The sequence below is a fragment of the Cavia porcellus genome, unplaced genomic scaffold (assembly GCF_034190915.1).
Source record: "Cavia porcellus strain 051 isolate PalLab524CR breed Dunkin Hartley unplaced genomic scaffold, mCavPor4.1 scaffold_3, whole genome shotgun sequence".
Taxonomy (NCBI): domain Eukaryota; kingdom Metazoa; phylum Chordata; class Mammalia; order Rodentia; family Caviidae; genus Cavia; species Cavia porcellus.
Window position 1 is genome coordinate 27,693,672 of NW_026947486.1, and position 25,911 is coordinate 27,719,582.

General features: G+C 36.2%; 1 protein-coding gene across 5 annotated transcripts in view; it reads left to right on the forward strand.

Moving 5' to 3' along the window:
• Window positions 1–25,911, forward strand: part of Klf8 (KLF transcription factor 8) — a 115,408-nt gene that overhangs the window by 32,034 nt on the left and 57,463 nt on the right. For all 5 annotated transcript variants that reach the window (XR_010046566.1, XM_023566368.2, XM_063245985.1 and 2 more), the window contains one exon: window positions 23,033–23,597. Coding sequence is in view for 4 of the 5 variants with exons in the window: in XM_023566368.2 (XP_023422136.1) it covers window positions 23,033–23,597 (565 nt within the window). In the remaining variant the exon portion in view is untranslated. The remainder of the gene's footprint in view (window positions 1–23,032; window positions 23,598–25,911) is intronic.

A 25,911-nucleotide genomic window follows, 5' to 3' on the forward strand; every position in this document is an offset into this window, starting at 1 on the left:
ACCCAGTTCTCACCAGTTTTTCAGGCCATTAGTAATTACTGTCTTTAAAATCTGACTTATCTTTTTTACTTGTCTTAAACTTTGAGGCTGGTAAGCACAATGGATTTTCCAATTGATCTGCAAAGCTTAGGTTAATTTGAGTTACTTGGGCTATAAAAGCTGGGCTACTGTTGGACCCCATGGATAAAGGGAGGCCAAATCGGGGAAATTGCTATCAGGGCTGACTCAGACTTAGTAGGCAAAGCTTTAACCCATCTAGTGAAAATATCTCTCATTACTAATAAGTACTTATTTTCTTAAAGTCCAGGCTTTTTTTATTTTTGTAAAGTCTGTTTCTCAATTTTTTTTTTTAGACATAGTCTCATGTAGTGAGCAGTTTCTATTTGTTGCAATTGGTTTGGGTTCACCAATTGGCACTGAGGGCATCTGAGACTCACAGACTGGGCTAGCTTTGATATTAGCCCCCAGGGATCTCTTGGAAGTTGAGCTACCAGATGCAAGTCTTTTTAAGTGTAAATAGGCTCTGACAAAGTAGGTGGTGTTAGCAGTAATGTTAGGGCTATGTCAATCCCCACTGCCTTTTATGGCTGCCTTTTGGGCAGGGGTGTCTGCCAAATTATTTTTGTATAACAAGGTCATCTCCTGCCCAATGGGCTATACAGTGGATAATGGCCACTCTCCTTGGCATCCAGATGTCAGCCAACAAGTTTAAAATTTGGGGAGCATTTTTAATCTTTTGGCCCCCAGAATTCAATAAGCAACATTTTTGGTAAATAGCCCCATGAATGTGGGCAGTAGCAAACACATACTTTGACAACTTGAGGCCTCAGTGAGGGCAATGAGTTTAGCCTGTTGGGCCAATGTTTTTGGCTCCAGTGTTGGCTCCCATAGAATCTGAGAGTCTCCCACGACTGGTTTACCTTGATAGATGTAACTGCTTCTATCGGAGAAATAGGATGGAACTCCAGATAGTGACTTATCCGTTAGATCAGGTCGAAGTCCCGTGAGGTGATCGATGACCTCAGTACAATTGTGGTAAGGCAACGAGGGATCATCATCAGGCAACAGAGTAGCTGGGTTTGAAGCCACTGTTTCCTTGAGACTGATGGTAGTCAGATCTAGAAGTAATGCCTGATAATGCATGACTTGGGAGTTGGGCAGCCATCGGTCCGGTGGAGTCTTGATGAGAATCTCCAGTAAATAGGAGGAAACAATTAAGAGTTTTTGTCCTAAAGTCAATTTTTAAGCCTCCTTTACCAGGAGGGCCACCGAGGAAATCACCCACAGACAGGGTGGCCATCTGGCTGCCACATAAGTCTCTTGGAAAGATAGGCAACAGGCCTCTGCCAGGGTCCCAAACTTTGGATCAGTCCTGTGGCGCCTAGAAATTTTTGCACTTGCTTTTAGTCACAGGGACTGGAATTTGTTAGATGGCTCACATATGCTGAAAGAGTCTTACTTTTTTTTACGGAGAGTCTAACTACCAATGTAGTCTTTTTGCCCAGCAGAAACTTCTTAAGCCGGGTCTTTAGGGTCCCCTCAATTGTCAAATATCTTTTAAGCAACCTCTAATAACTGAATGAAGGGCATTCCCTCAAATCTCTAAAACTTCTGCAATTTTTGTCTAATGTCTGGGGCCGACTGAGTTACAAAGGGAACAACGGGTCATACCGGGGAAATCTCCTTACCTCTGGTTGTTCAATCAGGATGGGACAAAAGGAAAACATGGTTCTAGCATTCTGGATCAGAGGGCAGGCTTCATCTGGATGGCACACTGCTTTTTGTCCCAGCGTGCCACATGGCAGGCCACTGTTTTACATAAATTTCATTTATGTATGAAATTACATACTTAACAAAAAAGGGCTTTTTCATAGGTAACAAAATTAATTGTGCTGCAAAATCTCCCAGGTGTCCACAGCACATGCAAGAACTTGTATTTTATTTCTATAATCACCAATCACATTAGCACAATAGTTATTTTTTTTTAATTTTGATTGGCCTTTTCCAGTACAAGATGAATTTTTTTTTTTCACAGTCAAAATCTCAACTCTGTCTTTATAATCTATAACATTTCTGGAAATTCCCCTCCCCCAAACTCACAGTATTGCAAATTATCCTGTTGGGCTCTTTGCTCTTGATTTGCAACATATAACTGGCTAAGAGCCCCCAACAGTAGCCATGCTATAGAAAGCATTTTTTTTTCTTTTATATTTTTACTTTAAGACAAAACCACGTTTTTTTTTTTTTACTTATTATCAGTCAATTACTTTTTTTCTTGCTTTTTAGACAACATTTAAACTTTTAACGAAATCCTTGAAGTGACCTTTTTAGTAGTCTAAAATATTTAATGATTTTATGTCTTTTACCACATTAAAATGCTACATTTAAAAAATTGTAACCTTTTTAACTGGCTCAACTACAGTATGACTTGGTTTTTACTTGGTAAAGTTAATATGACTTTTAAACACCATAAATATACATATATGTGTGCACATATATTTACATTTTAACCAGAAAGAAAAATACTTTTAAAAAAGGCATGCCGAAGTTGCAAGTAATCAATTGAGGACTAAAACATTAAACAAGGCACCACAAGACAAGACCAACATTAAAGACACAAACAAAGGTTGTTTTGTGCAGTTTGGTGAGCTAAAGGAAATAATTTTTATTATGAACCTTGAGTCCAGTGAGCCACATGGATCCTGCAAGAGAAATGGGCAATGAGCCCCTAAGTTAGTAACAAATTTAACAAGTTTAAATGGGCCAAAAATAACCCCAAAAGTTAGTAATGGATTTAAACAGGCAGACGATTCCAAAGTGCAACAACACTGAACATAAATATACATGGGCAAAATGCCCCAAAGTTACGGACGGGCTGAAGCCCCAAATGGGCCGAAACCACACACATTATAAATGGGCAATAGCCCCCCGGATTCCGGTGCAGAAGGAGCCCTAGCTTGTCTGCAGTCATTGTGCACATCCAATTACAAATGGGCCAAAACCCCCACATGGGCCAAAGCCCAAACAAAGTTACGAATGGGCCCCAAAAGCCCCAAGATATAAAAGGGGAAAAACGCCCCCAGAAGTTGTCTCATTTTATATGCAGTTGTAAGTGTGTGCACTCAGATTATAAACAGGCAAAAAAAAAAAAAACCCAAATACTTACAGATGTTTAGCCAATTGATCAGTGAAAAAATAATTTGGGGGGGGTCCCCCATTAATCCCAAGTGAGACTCCAAATCTTGTAATCCACAAACAAGCCCCCAAGCTTGAGTTTATAAAATGAGGCAAAAACATATTTAAAAAGCAGCACTGATTTATTTTACCATGGGCCCAGCAACACAGTGCCACTGGAGATTACAAAAGCTGTGTGTCCTTTCTCCATACTTGCCATCTTTTAAGTACCTATCACAGTTCACAAAGTAAGGGGTCCTGGGCATGGACTGGGAAAACTGTTAATAAGGGAAGAACTTTGTTTTTCTTAGGAGAGGACAGAGCAGTCTAACAACCCCTGTTAGCTTATTTTAGCACCACATCTGTTATTTGTAGAGGGCAACAATGGGTAACATATCAATTAGGTAAGATTTTACAATTCTTTACAGAGGAGAGCTTTGATTAACATATCAATTAGGTCACCCAGAGGGGGAAAGAAAACACATACACAGTACAGCCAGGTTACAGGTATTTTGGTATAATACAAATATAAAGAAGCTTTTTGCTAGTGTACAACAATGATACACAATATTTACATTCATTGTGTTATTAGAGTCCTATATGTAGTATATCTTAATTCTGCTTATTTTCCCTTCTACTCTCTCTGGCACTTTGCCTTCAATTTCCTGGGTTCTTTTGCAATTGCAGTAGGTCTATCTTCTTATTTCCTTCTATCCATCCTTTATCCTCTTTGTCCTTTGTATTCCTCAAATTAGAAACACAATACAGTATTTAAGCTTGTGTGACTTGACTTCACTCAACAATTTATTTTCCAGTTACACTCATTTTCCTACAGTTGTCTCAGATTAACCCTTTTCATAGCCATTATAAATTGTCACAGTTCATAACCATGGCATGGCATAAAATATGAGTGGTTACTTGGAGTTAGAACCCAGTTTAACCTCCATAAAAGTCCCAAGGGACTGCTTTTTATGCTGGCACTACTCATCATGAGTCCCAGGAAAAAACAACCTGAATCTGAAGTTTATGTGACTTTTTACTGATAGATCCAAGAAGAAAGGATAAAGAACCAAATGGGGACACATGCAGGAATTCATGCAGGAGACAGGCAAAGGACAGGGGAAAGTCAGTGTGGACTGTTACATGACTGACCTTAAGACTGAACTTAAGGCAAATCTAAATAATTAGTTGAAGTATGGAGAGGACAAGGAAAAGTACACACATTCCTTAAGGCAATGTGTTTTGAGCCTACTTAGACCTATGACCCCATAGGCTATCTTTTAATCTTTAAGCCTGCATTCCTGGAGGTTTTGGGCTTGAGACCCAAAAGTCTGTTTATCTTTGCATATCTTTCTCATATATACCTCTGGCAAATGCCCTCACAATGTATAAATACCATATTTTCTTTATCCATACATCTGTCCATTGGCGTATATGCTTGGTCCAGGATTTAGCTATTACAAATTGTGCTGCTATAAACATTAATATGCCGGCATTGCTTTAGTAGTATGTGTTTTAGCTCTTTGGGGAAGACCTAAAAAGGATATAATTGAGTTGTATGGAATTTCTGAATTTAGTTCTTTGAAAAATCTCCATACTGGTTTTTGTATTGGTTGTACTATTTTGCAGCAATGGAGGAAAGGTCTTTTCTCACCACAGTAACACTAACAGTTGTTACTCTCTGACTTCTGGATAATTTCTATTATTTATGGTATAGACTGAATCTTAGTGTTGTTTTAATTTTAATTTATCTAGTGGCCAAGGATGGTGAACAATTTTTTCATAGACTTGTCTATTTGTTTTTCTGAGAAGTGTCGTTCATCTCACCTTTGTTATTTTTTGATTAAGCCTTATTTCCTATTTGCTCTATGTTTTTGAGTTCTTTACATATTTATCTGATGAATAGCTAGCAAATACTTTTTTCCATTCCGTAAGTTTTTCTTTACTAATTGATTCCTTTGCTATGCCAAAGTTTTTAAATTTGATGTAATCCTATTTGTTGATTCTTATTATTATATTTTATGCAATTAGGTTTCTGTTTTAAAAATTCCTCATTCCTTTGATGAATCCAAATGTTTTACCAACTTCATTCCCAATAGGTTCAGTTTTTCTGTTTTAATGTTTACATCTTTAATCCAGCTTGTTTTTAGTTTAGTATGTGGTGAAAGGTATAGGTACTGCTTTAATCTTGTGCAAACACATATTCAGTTCTCCCTGCACCATTTGTTGAGTAGATCTTTCCTTCTTGTATATACTTTTGTCCCCATTGTTGAAGATCAAATAGCTGAATATGTCTGGGGATGTTTCTGTATCCCATTATGTTCCACTGATTCACATATGTGTTTTTGTGCCTATACTACTTATTCATTGTCATTTTAGAGCATGTCTTGAAGTTTGATATTGTGATGTTCCTTACTTTGCTCTTGTTTTCCAAGATTACTTTTGCTATTTTGGGTCTCTTTTTGCTCCATATGTATTTTAGGATTGTTTTCTCTACCTTTGTGAAGCATGCTGTTGCCATTTTGATTGAGACTGTATTAAAGCTGTATAACAGTTTTGGGATTATGGCCATTTTTACTATATTGGTTCTGCCTGTGTGAGAGGAGGATATACCTACCCATTTTCTGATGTCCTCTTCAACTCCTTTTTTAAGAGTACTCTAATTGCCTTTGTCTTTCACTTCTTTTGTTAGGTCAATTTCTTTTATTTAGGCTTATTTTTGATGCTAAAATAAATAGTTTTGTTTTCATAAATGCCTTCTTATTGAATTTATTATGAGTACTGACAATTACTATTGATTTTTGTGGAGTAAATTTGTATTCTGCTATTTTGCTGAAGTTGGTTATTAATTTTGAGTGTTGCAGTAATTTGGTCTTCTGTATAGAGTACCATAATGATAAATTTGAATTCTTCCTTTTTCATGTGAATCTCTTTTATTTTTTTTTCTATTGCCTGATTAGTGTTTCAATTACTGTGTTGGATAGAAATGATAATACTGGGCATCCTTGTATGAGAGGTTAGAAGGAATGCTGTTGTGTTTTTTTTTCCATTTAATATGTTAGTTATTGGTGTGTAGACTTTAGCAAATTTACATATGATATGTCTGTGCCTATTTTATTCAGAGTTCTTGTCTTTTCTGGATATTTGATATGATTATGAGGTTTTTGTCCTTAATTCTGCTTATGTCATATATTACATTTATTGATTTGCCTGTGTTGAATTATCCTTGCATTTCTGGTATGAAATCTAATTATTCATGACATATTATTTTTGATGATATGTTGGATTCTACTAGATAATATGTTTTTGAAGATTTTTTGCATTAGCATTCATTAAGGAGATTGGTCTATCTTTTTGGTGTCTCCATTCAGAATAATGTAGTTTTCTCTGTGAGGTACTTCACTTCCTTGGTTAGATTAATTCCTATGTAGTGTAAAACAGTTGATTGTGACTAATTGGTTCTTTCAGTGTTCTGCAAGACAAGCAAGCAAACAATTCTAATACATTTTACCTTGATTTAAAAAAGTGATTTCTTGTAATCTGAGTAGTATATGATGCCAAGTATCACATGATCACAACTGAACTAATGTTTCTTCTCTGTCTGTGCCTCTGTCTGTGTCTGTCTCTCTCTGTCTGTCTGTCTTTCTCTCTCTGGAATTTTGGGTGATCCTGTTCAAACAGCAAGAGTTTAGGAAAGGGATCTTGTGAGCAGAGGAGGAGAAAAAGGCATAGGGATCGATCAAATTTTTTTTTTTTGTATTTTTGTATTTTTACTGGTACCAGGGATCGAACTCATGATCACGCGCTTGCAAGGCAGGCGCTTATGCCGCTGAGCTAAATCCCCAGCCCCCGGAATCCATCAATTTAAGTGACATTAGGGAGATGTGCAAAATGTAGGAAACTGCAAAATTTTGTAGAAGAGCACCATCCAACTAAGATATAGCAGTGTAAGTAGTGAATTTGTTTAATGACAGTGCAATGTTACATTTCCATTAAATCCTCAATGGGAGGCAAAAGCAAATGTCATTTAATTGGTTCTTTGTTAAAGTAGCATGAAAAGATAGAGTCCATTGACCCAATAGAGTAGACAGCAGTGATTCTTTTAGTGTTAGTGAAAGTTGTCCGACACAATAACCTTTCTCTCCTCTACCATCCTCACACCAACCATGGAGGCTTTCAAAGATAAGTCTAGGTTTTTATTTTACTTTATGTTTTGTGTTTCCTTTATTATTTTGTATTGCATTTCAGTTTGAAGTCACTTCATACGAATATTTCTGGGTTATGGAATGCATCATGTGAGTTTTCATTATTTCTTTTGGGGAAATTCATTTTGCTATGCAAATACTTTGGATTACAAGCCTGTTTTGTAAAAGAATTGTGCTTGGAATCCCAGTCCACTGGTCCTGGCCCAGGGAGAATTTAAGACCATTGCTCCCAGTGGTTAAGTGCCCACCCAGCTTCCAGAAATGCTGGACTAGGCTCAGGAACTTTTCTGCGCCACACCCAGAGACCTTCCATCAATCCAGGGAGCTGAGAGCACATGAGGTGAGTTCCAGTGTTCTGGTGCTAGCTCGGAGAGAGCTTTGGAACATCACCCTCAGCAGTTAGGAGCTCACTCAGCTTCCTGGAACACCAGAGGTATCACAGGAGATCCTGTGGGCCTGACTGGACCACACTAAGAAACCTCCAATCAGTCCCAGGAGCCTAGGGTACAGGAGGTGATTTCCAACACACCTGGGTAAAGCTTTACAATATTTTTCAAAATGCAGAATTGTAGGAAAATGATAAGACTAAAGACCAAAATACAATCTTGAACCTCCAGCCCATCCCAAGAAAGCTTAGGAGCCATGTACATAAAAGAAAATATAAGCCATACACTTGAAATGCCTGAAATGATACCAACTGAAATAAAGAAGCAACTCCAGGAAGCTATAAAGGATCTCAAATCAGAAATAATCTCCCAGGTAAAAGAAGAAATGATAAAAGTAATGAAAGAAATGCTGAACCCATTTAAAGAAGATATAGTTAAAAATTAGAGAAGCAATGCAAAAATATAGAATATCTGAATGAACAGTATGAGAAACAAACACAATGCATGAAGCAGATTCAAAGAGATACACAGGAAATCACAAATTCCATTGAAAATTGTCAAAACCACAACAATGAAAGTGAAGATAGAATTTCAGATGTCCAAGACAAGATTGCAGGTAGAAAACAGGAAAGGGTCTCTTAAAAATACCAAGGAATCAGGAAATAAAAATTCAACAGCTGCAAGATGATTCAAAGAAAAACAACATAAGACTAATAGCAATAAATGAAAAAGAAAGGGACAACACAGATGATATTAAAAGGCTATTTACAGAAGTAATGGCTGAAAATTTCCCAAACATGAGAATGGAAACTGAAATACAGATTAGTGAAGCATATAGAACTCCAAATAGCCATAAGCAAAATAAAGCTACACCCAGACATTTAATAAGTACCATCCCATAAATGAAACATAAGAACAGAATATTAAAAGCTGTTAGAAATGACAGAGCACCTATAAAAGAAAACCTATCAGGAGCAGACTTCTCAGCACAAACAATAAAGTCAAGAAGAGCATGGAGTGAAGTATTTCAGATCCTAAAGGAAAACAACTTCCAACTCAGACTGATGTACCCTGCAAAACTCTTCTTCAAAATGGATGGGTAAATAAGATACTTCCATGCAAAGCATGGCTGAAGAATTTCATGATCACCAAACCAACCCTGCAGAGAACACTGAAAGGCATTTTAGGTACACATAGGAAAAAACCACTAAGCAAGGGAGAAAATTAAGCAGAATGAAAGGGCAAAGATACAACAGAAGAAAGATAAGATGTCAAAAATAAAGGAACATGTAAGTTATAACCACTAATGTAAATGGCCTCCATCCACCAATTAAAAGAAATGCACTGGCAGAATGGATCAAGAAACAACAGTGAAACATATGCTGTCAACAAGAAACCCATCTTCTCAAAAGGAAACTCATAGAGTTAAAGTAAAGGATGGAAAACAACACTTTATGCAACAGGAAGCTCCCCCCCCAAAAAAGTGGGGGTAGCTATTCTGTTTGTAGACAATGTGAACTTCAAACCAAGAATGATCTGAAGAGATAAAGAAGGTCACGGGGCTGGGGATTTAGCTCAGCGGCATAAGCGCCTGCCTTGCAAGCAGGCAGTCTTGAGTTCGATCCCTGGTACCGATAAAAAGGAAAAAGATTAAAAAAAAAAAAAAAAAAAGAAGGTGACTACATACTGGTTAGGGGAAAATTTCAAGTCAAAGAGATAACAGTCTTAAATATATATACACCAAATTCCAGAGCACCCATCTATACAAAGCAAGTGTTAACAGAATTGAAAAATCAAATTAGCAATAACACAATTATAACAGGAGACCTTAACATGCCATTGACACAAAGGGACAGATTAACCAGACAGAAAATCAGCAAAGAAATAACAGAACTGAGTCACTCCTGTGAACAAATGAACTTGATAGACATATATTGAGTGTTCCTTTCAACAACATCAGAATACACATTCTTCTCAGCAGCACATGGGAAATTTTCTAAAATAGACCATATGCCATTCCCAAGAACATATTTAAGTAAATGCAAAAGAACTGAAATCATTCCATGCATGTGATTGGATCATAGCACTATGAAACTAGAAATTAATGATTACAGAAACTTGTGAAAAAGCCACAAACACATGGAAATTGAATAGTACACTCGAGTAATCAGTGGGTCACAGAGGAAATTAAAGAAGAAATTAAACAATCTCTATAAGCCAACAAAAATACAAATACAACTTGCCAGAATTTGTGGGATGCAATGAAAGTGGTCCTCAGAGGAAAGTTTATTGCACTGAGTTCAAACATCAGGAAAAAAAGAGTGAACAGAAATAAACAACCTGATGCTACACCTGAAACATCTAGAAAAAGAAGAGCAAGTCAAGCCCAAAGCCAAAAGAAGGGAGAAAATTATAAAGGTCAGAGCACAAATTAATTCAATAGAGACTAAGAAAACATTCCAAAGAATCGGTGAATCAAAAAGTTGATTCTTTGAAAGAATAAATAACATTGATAAAGCCTGTAGTCAACCTTATTTTAAAAAGGAGAGAAAAAACTCAAATTCATATCATATGGAATTGAAAAGGTGGTACAACTACAGACTCTGAAAATACAGAAAATTATCAACACATATTTCAAAAACCTCTGCTCTCATAGCTTTGATAGCACAGAAGAAATGGACAGATTCCTAGAGATATATGAACTACCAAAGCAGGGTCAAGAAGATGTAAAACTGTTGAATACTCAATTTCTAGTAATGAAATTGAAAATGTAATTAAGACCTTACCCACAAAGTAGAGCTCAAGCCCAGACTGATTCACTACAGAACTTTACAAGAAATTCAAAGAGGATTTAATGCCAACACTCCTCAAAATCTTCAATGAAATTGAAGATTCCTAAGTCATTCCTGGAAGGAAATATTACTCTAGTACCAAACCTAAGAAAGACCCAACTATAAAAGAGAACAACAGGCCAATCTCCCTAATGAACATATATGCAAAAATTCTCAATAAAATATTGGCAAACAGGATGCAGTAAATCATCAAGATTATACACCACGTCCAAGCAGGATTCATCCCAGACATGCAGGAGTGGTTCAACATATGTAAATCAATAAATGTAATCTACCATATTAATAGAGCCAAAAGTAAGAATCACATAATCATTTCTATAAATGCAGAAAAAGCTTTTGATAAGGTCCAGCACTCATTTATGAAAAGAACCTTACAGAGAATTGGAATAGATGGTCTTTACCTTAATATGATAAAGGCTATGACAAATGAACATCCAGCATAATATTAAATGGCCAAAAACTGAAAGCCTTTACATTAAATCAGGCACAAGACAAGGATGTCGCTTATCACAGCTGCTAATCAACATAGTACTGGAAATACTAGGCAGACCAATTAGACAAGAGAGAAATAAAAGGGGTAAAGATAGGAAAACAGTTAAATTATCATTATTTGCAGATGCCCTATTAATCTAGATAGAAGACCCCCAAACCTCCATTGAAAGACTCCTGGATATAATAAATAAATTCAGCAATGTAGCTGGAAAAAATGTCAATACTCAAAAATCAATAGCATTCCTATACACTAACAACAAAATCAGTGAGAGACAAATAAGAGAAACCACAGAATTCTCACTAGCACCTCCCCAAAAATGAAATACTTAGGAATTAATCTAATGAAAGAAGTAAAAGAACTATACAGGGAAAATTTTAATACCCTGAAAAAAGAAATTAAAGAGGACCTCAGAAAATGGAAAGACATCGCTTGTTCATGGGTAGGAAAAATAAATATTTTGAAAATGGCTATTCTCCATAAGTTGTTATACAGATTCAATGCAATGCCAATGAAAATTCCACTAACATAACGATAGATCTAGAGAAAGCACTCCTAAAATTCTTATCATATCAGAAGAGACGTAGAGTAGCAAAGGCAATTTTAAGCAGCAGAGGCAGGGCAGGAGGCATCACAGTCCCTGACTTGAAGTTATACTACAAAGCTACTGTAATAAAATCAGTGTGGTACTGGAATAAAAACAGATCTGAAGATCAGTTGAATAGATTAGAAGATACAACAACAACTACAAACATACTCAAATAGTGGTTGATAAAGGAACCAAACATGTTCACTAGAAGAGTGATCGTCTCTTTAACAAATGGTGCTGGAAAAAGTCACTCTCCATATGCTGAAAACTAAAACTAGACCCATGCCTGTCACCATGTACTAAACTAAAATCTGAATGAATCAAATATCTGAATATTAAAACAAACACTAAATCTGTTGGAAGACAAGTAGGTAAAAATTTGAAGACATAATGGTTGGTAGAGAATTCATGAACAAGAATCAAACTACATGGGAAATACTTCCCAAAATCAATAACTGGGATCACATGTTATTAAAGTATTTCTGCATGTTGAAAGAAATCTCCAGCATAGTGAAAGAAAAACCCACACACTGGGAAAAAAAATCTTAGTGAACATCCCTTGGAGTAAAGACTATGTGTAGAACATGTAAAGAATTATAAAGAATCAGATCCCCAAAATTCAAAGATACAGCCCAAAAATGGGCATCTGAGAAAAATACATAATTCTCATATGAAGAAATACAAATTGCAAATAAATACATGAAAAAATGTTCATCATCATTAGTCATTAGAGATATGCAAATGAAAACCACACTGAGATTCCATCTTACTCCAGAAAGAATGACCAGTATTAGGAAAACTACAAACAAAAAATTCTGGAGAGGCTGTGAAGAAACAGAGACACTTCTGCTCTGTTGGTAGGAGTGTAGACTGGTGCAACCTCTGTGGAGAGCAGTCTGGAGATTTCTCAAAAAGGTGGGATTTGAAGTCCCTTTTGACCCAGCCAGTCCACATCTAGGCATATGCCCAGAAGAACTAAAAGCATCATACCACAGTGATGTATGTGCTTTCATGTTTATAGCAGCACAATTTGTAATAGCCAGATCTTGGAAACAACCTTAGTGCCCATAAGCTGTGGAATGGGTAAAAAGTTGTGGTATTTTTTACAATGGAGTACTACTTAGCTTCTAAGAATGATCACATTGAGACATTTATAAATAAATGGATACAACTTGAGACCGTACTTGTAAGTGAAATAAATCAAACTCACATATATAAATACTTAATAATTGTCTCCCTAGTGTAAGAAATGGTAAAAGTATGTGAGTTTTATGGTAATCATGATTCCCCATTATGTTGCTTTGATGCCTTATAATGTTTTCATTCATTAATTGAATTGGTTTTATTCTGTTTTGTTTGATCTGATTATGTGTGACTATATGAACAGCTATTTTGAAGAAAACAAAATATTATGGCAGCCATTGCTGATGTAATATATCATCTTGCTTTGAAGTCCTACCAATGTTTAGTTCTTCTATTTCCATTGGTTCTATCATGTTGTGTCTTACTCCTTTTTAATATGTGTGATAGTATAAACAAGTTATTTATGGAAAATGAGATATTACAGTAGCCATTGTCCATTTTCTGTTATTTGGTTCTGAATGCCCTGCAATAATTTTATTCTCTTGAATGGTTTTATAGTATTTTGTTATGTTTGGTATTATTGTATTTGAAGTTATACTCAACTACTTCAAAGAAAGAGACATTATGGTAGGTACTGTTAATATCTGGTTGTCTTGTTAATACCTGCTGTGTTACTTACATTGTTCTGTTCTGATCTGCTATGTTCTGTCCTCTTTTGTTTTATTCTCTTGAAAATAAAATGTTAAAAAATAAAATAGTTATGTTTATTAAGCAAAGCTTTAATGTATTTCAGTTTTCCTGATGCTATTGTTTTTGAACTTTTCCTAATTTCTACATGAGCTTTTGTTGGTTTACTGCAACACTATTTTTGATTGTTGCTTTTGTATCCTGGTACATTGTAGAATTTCATTATTAAATCTGGGAATCTGTTGGTGGAACGGTTTGTATGTTTTTTATAGACAATCACATTTTCTATGAATAATGATAACTTGATTTATTCCTTTTCTATATACATGCCTTTTATTTATGTTCCTACCTGATTGTTCTTGCTAGTTTCACGACTGTGTTAGAGTGTTAAAAGTAGGCATCCTTGTTTTCTTTCTGATTTTAGAGGAAAACTTCAGTTTTTCTTCTTTTGATATGTTAGTAGTATATTTTCATAAATGCCCTTTGTACAGATTGAGATAAAGTTGTTTTATACCTATTTTCCCCATTGATTTTTTTTCTCATGAATGCGTGTTGGATTTTTGTCAGTGGCTTTTTCTGCCTTGAGATAATTATGTTTTTTCTTCTGTTTATATGATTTTTGATTTACTTATATTAAATCATCTCTGTGTTTCTGGAATGAAGCCTACTTGGTCACAATATTTTGTTGCATTCTGTTTGCCAGTATCTTGTTGAAGACTTTGGATCTATATTTCTTTTTCTTTTTTTTTTTTTTTTTAATTTGGGGAGCAAAGGCTTTATTTTAGGCCAGGCCTGACGTCACAGTCTCCAGGAGCCAATTTGGAGACTGTGCGCCTTACAGCTAGAAAGGTTTGGTTTTAAAGCCGAAAACCACAGGAATGTTGCGAACTTTGACTCAGTTAAATAGCATTTGGGCCTTACAGAACTTCCTGTAATTTCCTTGAAGGACAGCACATTTTATTACAGATAGCTGGATGAGGGGTAGTGGAGTGGGTTACAAGAAACTGACACCTAAGGCTTTTACAACCTTTTCAGGAAATTGAAACTTAACCTAGAAAGATAGGAAGGGAAGGGGAGGGGGAGGCAGTAAGATGCATACAGAACAGAAAATGAGGTGCAATGGTTAAAACTAGGTTACAACATTCCCCTCTGATGTTGTGACTGAGGTCAAATCTTTGACCTAATTTTAAGGATTTTGAGGTATGGGCTCATAGGTGTGCTGGCATAACATCATCAACTTTATGCCTTGCATTTGTTGTCTGACATATGTAGTTATTTTATTGAGTATTCAAGGACCTACTGTGACCAGGAGCAGTACTCCTAACAATGGTCCAAGCAAGGGCAGGAGATAGGGCAGAATTTCATTTTAGACACTCCATAAAGGGTTTTTAAATAGCTCTCTCCTCTTTTTAACTAGGTCTTCCTGTAGTCTCTTGATTTTATCTCAGACAATGTCGGACTTATTTACATAAAAGCAGCATCGTTCCTGCAATGCTGCACAGATCCCTCCTTGTTCTGCTGTTAGGAGGTCTAGTCCCCTTCTGTTTTGGAGAACTACTTCAGCCAATGAGTCTATTTGGTCTTGAATGACCTGAATGGTACTAGATAATGCCTGCACACCACTAACAATCTGGTTGGAAAGTTGGACAGAAATCCCTACTCCTGCTGCCCCCGTACCTAAGGCTCCTGATATTCGTAGGCCTACCAATAAAGGGATACATTGAATTGACCTCTTTGTGCAGTCTGTAATGTAATCTAAACTAGGAATGTGGATATGCTCATCCCTGGGTAGGATCTCTATATCAGGCAATAGGACAGCTGTTAAACATGTTCCTGTCCAGTTAGTTGGGAGGAAAGTATAGGCCATATTTTCTCCACAAATATATACTTGCCCTTCGGCTGGATAAAGGGAGGTAGTCTGGTTAACTATGGAACTACAATTAGTAAATGCAACGAACCCCACGTCAATGTTGGAGGTATTGTTATGAAAACCTCCTTGGAGACAGAGAGAATCCTTGAAGCCTACTGGTTGTACTCTAAAGGGGGGACCAGCACTACAGTTTAAGTAATCTTGTTTCTCCAGCGTAGTCAGAGAAACATTGGTGGGGATTGTAAGGGGCATGGGGGAGCCCTGTGCCATGCATAACCAGCAATTCTTCAGCCAAAATTAGGTTGAAAGCATTTAAGGCTTTATGAGTAGCCTCTAGAGTATCAGAAGTTTGAACATCCAGATCAACTCCCCACAATTTAGGCAGCATCAAGGGGTGGTATTGTATCTGGGGAAACATTATTTTTATTAGCTGCTTCACTCGTTCCTTAACCATGAGTTCTCTGATATTATCTTGCGGGCCGCCCCCATCAGACACATGTATTGGGGCCACCCTGCTCCAGCACACTGATTCACCAACCATGCCATGACATGAGGCTTGGGCATACTTTGAATTTCCTATTACTGTAGGATTGGTGGACCAATTGCCTCTAGCACTTCCAGCCTGTGTCCTCATAAGCTCAGCAGTGAAGTAAGTTTTGCTATCTATGCCTATATATTCTTGTACAGAGTCATAGCAGGAGGAATGCATTTTTGAATACTAAGAACAATTCGGAGGGCATGGCCCTGGCTGGCTGCCTTTGTTAGGTATCATGCGGGGCTTTAACACACACATCTACCTTTGAGTCAAACCCCCTGTAACTGAGGGTATAGCAACAAGGAATGTTAACTTGTCCCCACAATCTGTCTGAAGACAGTATGTATACAATTTATCATTTGTGTGGGAAGGATCTCGATCCTTGTTTCCTACTGTATGTATAATCCCCCCCCCCAGTTGGTGTCTTTACCTTTAGTAGTATAGCCCCCTCTGCAATCACAGGGGTTTCCATACAAAAATCTTAACAATTGTTCTTTACTTACAGGGGGACCAAAGCCGCCATACAAGGTCGGCATCAGTGTTATTAAAATCAAAGCAAGCAAGCTAAAGCAGTTCATGACTGGCATAATATAACTATGTTTTAGTCAATTTTAACTTCAAGGGGTTGCTAGTCTGCTGCACAGTCCATTTACAACACTCCTCGCTGTCTGTTGCTTCCAGTGGTTTTACGTGGGTATGGTGAATCCATGCAGTCTTTCCTGCTACCTTGAGAGCGGTGAGAGTGCTGAGCACCACAGTGAAAGGTCCTTCCGAGCGGGGTTCAAGGGAGTCACAGTGGTGACACTGTACCAAGACTGGAGTCCCCGGCTTGATCGGTGCTTTGAGCAATGTCTCTGAAGGCACATCTGGGTGTTTTTTTTTTTAACAGCTGGTGGATCAAAGTCAACATGGGTTGGAGAGTCTGCCAGTATTTTAAATGTTCAGAAATGAGTCTGGGATCTTGCTCCCACCCCGGGCAAGCCCCAAATGTGATAGCTCAGACCCCAGAATAAAACCCAAGGAAGCAAGAAATTAAAATTTGGGGAGCAAAGACTTTATTTTAGGCCAGCCCTGGCGTCACAGTCTCCAGGAGCCAATTTGGAGACTGTGCTGATATTTCTTAAAGAGATTTTCTTATAGTTCTCATTTTGGTTAGATCGTTGTCTAGTTTTGGAATTGGGGTGATGCTAGCTTCTTGGAATGATATTGGGAGTAGTGTTTTCCTTGCAACTTCATTAAAGAGCTTGAGGGGTATTTGGTGTTATAGCATCTTCTTAGGAGTTCTTGTAGAATTCAGCAATTAATCCATCCTTACATGGGGCTTTCTAAGTTGGAAGATTTTTATATTACGGCTTCAATTGCATTGCCTTTCTTGGATTATTCAGGGTTTTTCTATCTTCTTGGTTCAGTTTTGATAGTTCATATGCTTCTAAGAATCTATCCAATCTTATGAATTCTCCAATTTATTGTCATACAGGGTTTTGAAGTATCTGTTAATAATCCTCTGAATATCTGCGGTGTCTATTTTCTTTTCATCTTTTTAATTCCTAATACCTTTGATTTTGTTTTTTTCTTTTATGTTAAAATTAGCTAAGGTCACGTCTATTTTCTCAATTATTTCCAAGAACTAGCTTTTTAATTCCTTGATACTTTGGATATTTTTTGAAGGTGGGGTTGTATCCATTTCATTGTTTACTGCGCCAGTGTTTATAATTTTCTTTCTTGTTCAGGCTTTGCATTTGGTTTGGTTTTTCTAGGACACTGAGGTGCATCATTAGGTCATTTATTTGGGTTACCTCTGGTTTTTTTTTTTTTTAATGTGGACACTCAGTGCTATGTATTTACTTATTAGATATTTCTTTGATTTGTTCTGTAAGTTCCAGTATATTTTCCTGGAGTTATCATTTAATATTAGGAACGGCTTTATTTCTTCCTTGACTTTATCTGTAAGCCACTGAGTGTTTAAGATAGCATTGCTTAATTTCTATGTGCTTCCATAGTTTGTAAAGTTTCTTTTGCCATTAATTTCTGATGTTGTTGTACTATGGTCTAAGTACATACATGGTATAACTTTCTTTTAAGCTTATTTAAGCATGCTTTAATGGCTAGTAGGTGGTATATTTTGACAAATGTTCCATGTAGTGCTGAGAAGAATATATAATCTGTTACTGGTGGTTTGAAAATTCTGCAAATATCTATTAAATCCATCTGTTAAGTTTTGTTCTATTCTGTACTTATTTTCTGATTTATCTAGTTGGTCTATCCATTTGTGACAGTAACATGGTGAGATTTTCCCCCATAATTGTGCTGATGTGCATCTCATTTTTATTTCCATTAGTACTTGTTTTATGAAGTTGGCTGTGTCATACCCCAGTGCATATATGTTAATAACTTTTATCTCTTCCTTTTGAATTGTTCCCTTAACCAACATGTAGTCACTTCTTGTATCTTCCAATCAGTTTTGTCTTAAAATTGACTTTGCCTGAAAATAAGATACTTTCTTCTGCTTGTTTTCAGATTCTCATGGCATGGGACATTGGTTTCCCTCCTCCAGTTTTTATCTTTTAACTTTCTTTTTAAATTAAATATGTTTCATGCATACATCATATCATCCAGTTTTGTTTCTTGATTCATTTTGACAATATGTGTTTGGATTGTGGAATTAAGACCATTCACTTGAGTGTTACTGAATTTTTTTGACTTATTCTTGTCATTTCTTTAATTTTCTATTGACTTTCTTTTCATTGTATTCAACTGCTCACTCTACGTGGTGATTTTCTAATATTATGGGGTTTTTATCTTCAGATTTTTTGGTGAATTGCTCCCTTATATTTTATATTATCTTTCTGCATTCTTTAAGTTCTTTATGTGCAACAACTTTGAAGTCACTGTTAATTTTAATTAGCAATCTTTGGAATTATTTGTGCAGCTTTTCATCCACTAACACATGTGTTTTATGTTGGCAATTTTGTATCTGTTACGTTGGATAGCTATCTACTTTTGCTTGACATTGTCTGTGAGTTTAGTGACAGCCTGGGCTATATTGTGAGTTTAAGACCAGTTCAAATTGTGCAGTGAGACCGTGTCTGAAAACAAATAAGTACAAAAAAAAATCTTCCATTCTGAAATGTTTGAGTGAGTAATTTTTCTTTCTAGGACCTTTATTATTTGAATTCACTAAGTATAGGTGAAGAGTTGGAAGCAGCAACTGGGACCTCTTGGATTTCCATAACAAATTAACAGGTTGTTGTTTTTTTAGTGCTGAGCCTTGTCCCTTCCTTTTACTGCTTGTAGGAGTAGTCAGTGTTATATTGTCTACATTAAGGTTTTGTTCACTTCAGAGGCTTTGTGTTTATTTGTGTCCTTCTGTGCTCTCTGAGCCACTGTAATCCCCAGCTAGTTTTGGACATTGTGGATCACTGGGGTTTCACAGTTGCTCCAGTGCACCTCTTGTTAATCACCAAGGAATGTGGCAAAGGTCTAGCTAAAGCATATCCCCAAACATGTTCTTACTGATGGGGAAAGTAAACAGGCTACCAATTTTTGTGTTGGAGGTGTATAATTAAAGAATTCATTGAATTCCATCTCCAGTGTTTTCATAACTAGCCTTTTCAGAAAATCACACATGATAGCCTCACTTCTTACCACAGAAGCTGTTGCTGCTAACTATTATGCCCTCCATAGCCTGAGTTTTCAACTACTTAAACTTCTTAAAGGTTCTGTGACTAATTCTCCTCCTCTTCTTGTTTCTTAGAGCTGCCTCTCATCAAGTCCCTGCATCAGAGTATCTCCTGGGACCCTGATGTTTGGTTTTTCTGTAACATCTGATTCTCAGAGTTGCTCACTAATCCTCTCTCAAAGTGGCTCCTGGTTTTATCACTCCAGGATATTGCAAGTCCTGCCGTGAATTTCCTTTTTAAACCTAGACCATCGTGTGAGAAAAATCACTTTCAGAGTAAATCCTCACACTGGATTCTTAGTTCACAATAATAATTTTCTTTTCCTTTGGATTGTTCTGCCTGTCCAATCACTGGAGCTGTGGTCCCTCTCCAGATGTACCTTGTATTTGTGGAGTTGGGTTCACCATGGGACCCTAGAAATCAGGATTTATGTTACAGAACAATTATTTTTTTCTTCTACATTGCCTTTCTGTTTTTCTATGGTTTTTAACTTTAATGTTACCTATTTCATGATTCCCAGAAAATCTTATTCCCTTTCAACTTGATGAGCAGGTGTTTTTTAGGTGTTTTCCTTTCAGGTCATGGAAAGGCTATAAACTGCAACTTGTAACTATTTTGCCAACTAACACTCCAGAGGAAACTGTTTTCTTGTATAAATTTGCTTTTAGAAGATAGCAGTACAATACAGAAAATACTTGTTATAGGCTGAATTAATTTAATTATAACTGGCATATTTGAAAGTGATATATACAGGAAAAAATGTGATAGTATCTTTGAAAAAGTGACTATTAGACACTAGACCCCAAAACCCCTAGTCTTCTAATATTTCTGTCAAACCACATGAAGATGGTAAGGCAGTTAAGTGATAAAACCCTCTTGCATAAATGATTTTTTAAAAAAGAATTTACAGATGACAGACCAGGTGCTACTTAGTCAACAAAACACAATAATGATTGTCTTGATGGAGCAAGGCTCTGTAACATTATAATCTAATCAAGAGAATAAGCAAAGACTGTGTGTTTGTATACTTTAATCAGTGTCCATTTTTGATATTCCTAATGTATTTTCAGTAAAATGTATAACTGCAAATCACATATCGGCTAAGCAGAAGGCCTTGAGCTAATAGTGTTACTTTTAGCAACACTGAGCATCTTGGAAATAGCCTCTGTGTTGCAAAAGAGACTAAGTTTACCAAAAAAAGTCTCCACTTTATGTTTACAATTCAGAGCTTCTCCTTTTTTATAATTCTTGTCCTAAAAAGCAGAAAGTCCCTAAAAATTGACTAAATGTGTCTTCCATGTATATTGGCACCCACATTCTACATTGTTATGGAAAATAATATTGTATCTAACCACTTTTTATGCTGTCTATTTTACCTCCATTTCTCAATGTCACTGATAACTAAGCAAAAAGCCAAGAGGAAAATATGAGTTTAAATTGATAAGGAAGAGTCAGAGGATGGGGATTTTTATGTGGAGAAAATTTGATCTTTACATTTTCTGTCTGCTTCTCCCGTAATCCCACACCCACTCTTGCCAACAAGATTATACAGATGGGTTAGGGTTGTGTTATTACCACACCTTGAATTTTACATTTCTTTAGTATCAGGCAGTATCCATTCCATGTTAATTTTTTTTTCTAAATGTCTCACCAAGTTCTTTTCTAACTCACTTCCTTTTTAGTCTCCTTCAATGTAGGCTTACTCTTTCTTTCCCTGTACCTTTACTGAAGAGCTAGTTAAATTATATAAAAATAGTTTGACCCTTATCACTCCACTCTTTCAAATAATTATCTTTTACCACCAAACCTTTCCTTAAAACACATCTTCCCTCATCTTCCAAATATGTAAAACTAAAAGATGTTTCTATTGTTATGATGGAAACACTCTCAATATCTCATAATTTAAAACTACCATAAATCAAATATCATGCTGATAGAAAATAGAGGCCTGTTTTTTTTATTGGCTAGAATATTGTTGCCATTTTAAAGGCCATCTTCAAGATCCAAAGTGTTGGCATCACAGTCCAAAATACCTTTGACATTTAAATTCATGGAATTACTAGAAAGCTTTTAATTAGATTGTGGCTATACATTATTGTATGAAAAAAATATATATATAATAGTCATTTATTAGAATTTTAAATTTTTTTAAAGTGACATATAAACAAAAATTGCACATAACAATAGGGTACCATATAAAGTTTCAATATATATAAATATTGACGAATATTCAAATCAAGTTAAATATATCAATCTCCTCATTTTTCATTTTTGCATGGTGAAAACTTTTAAAATATTTTTTCCAGTTTTTAAAGTATACATTATTATTGTACCTAACTTCCTTTTCCTGTTCAATTTGAACATAGTACTTGTTGGTCAAACTTTCCCAATCCTTAGCCCTACCTCTGTACCCAATCTTTAGTAGCTATTGTTCTATTCTGTTCTGTGAGATCATCTCTTTTATTGGCTCTTTTTGTTGCAACAGGAACTAAACTCAGAGCCTTGTACTTGCTAGGCAGGAGCTTTACTGCTTAGTTGCATTTCTAGTTGAGATCAGCGTTTTTAGATTCTACTTATGAGTGATGCCACATAGTACTTGTCTTTCTATACCTGAGTTGTTTTTGTTAATATAATTGTCTCCAGTTCCATCTGTGTGGAAAGAATGACAAAATTTCATTATTCGGTACAGCTGAATATATATGCAAACATTTTTATTCATCATATGATGGACACTTAGTTATTTGCATTTCTTCTCTATTCTATGTGTTTGCTAAAAGGAACATGGGAGTGGAACTATATCTCTGACATACTAAATTATTTTTATTTGGTGTGCCCATATTGAGTAGCTGTATTTTTAAAAAATATCTCACAATTTAGAAGTTTCTTGGTTCAGTTTTGTAAGTAATTCAACAAAATATTGCATCATTATTTTCTAACCATATTTTCTGTTGTTATATCTCTGCAGGTAGAATTTTCTTAGCTTTTCTCTGCCTGGAGAAACCTCATTCATTCTTTATGACTAACCTAAAATGCTACTTCCTCTTTGAACCATGCCTGTCTAGATGGAATGATTCATTCTCTTTTTCTAAAGAAACTCTTTTATATGTCACATCACATATTATAGTAAGACTTGAAAGTTACTTAAATTATTCTATAATTAATATGTCAGCATTTAATTCTTAGTGTACTTTATATGTACTGTCACTAGGCTTGGCACAATGATTAGGGAGAATGCTCAGAAAATGTTGACTTTAATACTAAAGGATATTGTGAGAAATAAATGAAATGCTTTTTATCAATTGCCTGAATAGTGTCAGTAATATTTCTTTTTCCTGTTTTTCTTTAGTGTATGTCTATCTCATTCTTCCAATACTTTGTATTCTTTCAATGAGAAAAGATTAGTGAATTCTTTATATTTTACATATTGCTTTAAGGTACTAAAAATTGCTGTTTTAGCTTCTTATTTGTTTACTGATTTTAGGTCACTAGCACAATTCATACCAGAGATACCCCTGAGCCAAGAGACAGAAGTAATATCACATCTCCACCACTCCTGGATGACAGCCCTATGGAGAACCCAGCACTATTTAATGACATCAAGATTGAGCCCCCAGAAGAACTTCTGGATAATGATTTCAACCTGCCCCAAGTGGAACCAGTTGACCTCTCGTTTCACAAGCCTAAAGCTCCTCTCCAGCCTGCTAGCATGCTTCAAGCTCCCATATGTCCTTCCAAACCACAGTCTTCTCCTCAGGCCCCTGGGATATCTACTTCAACATCTGACATGAGCACTCCAGCTAATATTCCTACTGTTCTTGCTGCAAGCTCTATCTTGCCCACATCTCAGGGAACCGGTGGCCAGCACATCTTGCATGTGATACACACTATCCCCTCAGTCAGTCTGCCAAATAAGATAGGTGGACTGAAGGCCATCCCAGTTGTAGTACAGTCTTTACCCATGGTTTATACCAGTTTGCCTGCAGATGGAAGCCCTGCAGCCATTACAGTTCCACTTATTGGAGGAGATGGCAAAAATGCTGGATCAGGTGAGCATCAGTATTTCCTTTTCTTGGACCATTCTCATCATTCCATTCCATTTATGAGTAATTTTACCTCCTGTTTCTTTTTCCTTCCCTCCAATTGTTCTTCACACTATTTTGAGAGTAATCTTTTACACTGATTTTACTCAGACTCTTTAATATATAAAAATGTACAATGAGTCTCTTTGCTTAGATTATGCTACTGAGAAAGGCATGCATATCCACGAAGGACATATTATACATCTTCCTTTAAACTTTATGCTATTTGATAGTAAGTAATGTAATGCATTATGTATTTAAAATAGAATTCAATATAGAGAAAAATGCAAAATTTACATAACTTTTTAAGATAAGTCACAAACTTTGAAAATAGCTTAAATTTACTAAGGATCCCACCTGGCAATTTCCTCTTTTGTTTCTTTTTTATTAGCATATGTTTGCAAAACGTAATTGCAAGCACCTTGTGGGATTGGTACTTATACATATTGGAACCTAATAATATTTAATTCCCTTTTCCTTGCCCCCTCCAATGTCCACCCATTCCTAGATCGCCTTCTCATCTCCACAAGTCTACCTCCCCATTTCTAATCATCTATCTCTTATTTTGCATTTTAAAACCTTTATATTTTGGTTTCTGACATAAGGTGAACTATGCAACTGATTTATTTTATTTAGGATTAAAGAGTCTGTTATTGTTTAAATCTAGAATATTTCCCTATAGATTGATATATTCAAAAGTGGGCCTTTTGGAGGGTGATGGGACTATGGGGTCACTATAGCTGACCTTCTCTTAGGAGGTGAATCTTGGTTGGAAGGGGAAGGCCACTGGAGTTGTAACCCGAAAGGATACATATCTCTCCCTGGCTCATTATATCTTTGTTGAATTTTTGGCTGCTCTGTTGTTTGTGATTTGGAGACATCTGATCAGGGAATGAAAATGTGAGCAACAATAATCTTTTCCTCCTTCAAGTTGTCAGTGTTGGGTTTTGTGTCTTAGCAATGAGAAGAATGACTAACAGATTTTGACGCCTGAGTGAGATCACTGCTGTAACTGTACAAGACCATGCGATTTAGTAACTTTTGAAAAGAGTTGGTGGGTGAAGTTTAAAAAGATTTGGAAATGCCTGCTAAAGGAAAGATAGAACGGTATAAGCCATGCCTGGTGGAAGATTTTGGTCAGAGTTCTGGAACTCATAATGCTGACAGAAATAAAGATGGCAGTGACCAAGCTCAACAGGATGCAGTTGGGAGCAAAACATGTTGTCTATATTTTGTCTATGTTCTGAGAACTTACAATAAGTTGAGATCCAGAGTGCTTCACTGTTTTATCTGGGTGAGGAAGCACTCCAAAATTCAGACTGTGACTTATGTATTGCTCATTGCTTTTAGCAAGATGTATCTTAAGAATAAGGAGAAAAGATAGGACCCAAGAATATTCAGAATTTCTAGTTGTATCAAAAAGTACCCAGAAAAAATTGGGCCTACAGAGAAATGGTTATCTAAAAGGTTAACACACAAAAAAAATCAAGTACTTTTAATGAAGATAATAGGAAATGTGGTTTGAGGACATCTCAGGAGTAAACAAGACCTTTCATTGCAAGCTCAAAGGTGCAAAAGTGAAAAACTTTGCTTTAGGTAGGGAATCTTAGGGACCTCAGTTCATTTGTGTCCAATTAGGAAGGAGATTGCCAGAGAACAACTATTCAGGTACTCTGTAGCCATAATCTAAGGGAATCTAGATACAATTTGACCTGTTAGCATATCTTGACATTGACCATGTGGAGCTGGCTTTATGTGGCTGTACAGTGCAACAGTTGTGGTATAGGGATGCTTTCACCCAGATTTCAGAAGTCTTTGAATTCTAAGCCATGTGTCTCTGAGAGGCAGTACATGAAATAGTGAGAACAAAGTCAAAAGTGCATTGGAGATTCCAGGAAATTAGACATGCCAGAAACATGGAGTGTTGCTGAGGAAACAACACTCAGGTAGTAAGCAAAGAAATGTATGTATTTCTTTTTTACTTTCTTCCTTTCCCTGGTAACAGTTTCTCATTTTTTGGAACAGTTTTTTTCCTAATCACAATATCTCTTGTACATCTTGGATCCTATTTACTTTTTCAGTTTCTCACACTAGTGAGACAATATAATTTTTACACATATGGGTCTGATTAATTTCACTTATAAGTATGATCTCAAGTGACATCCATTTACCTATAAAAGTCTCCCATTTATCCTTCTTTATGACTGAGTAGTAATGAGGTTTTTATTATATTATGGAATAGGTGGTTAACAGAAACATAAAATATTAATAAAAAACATAT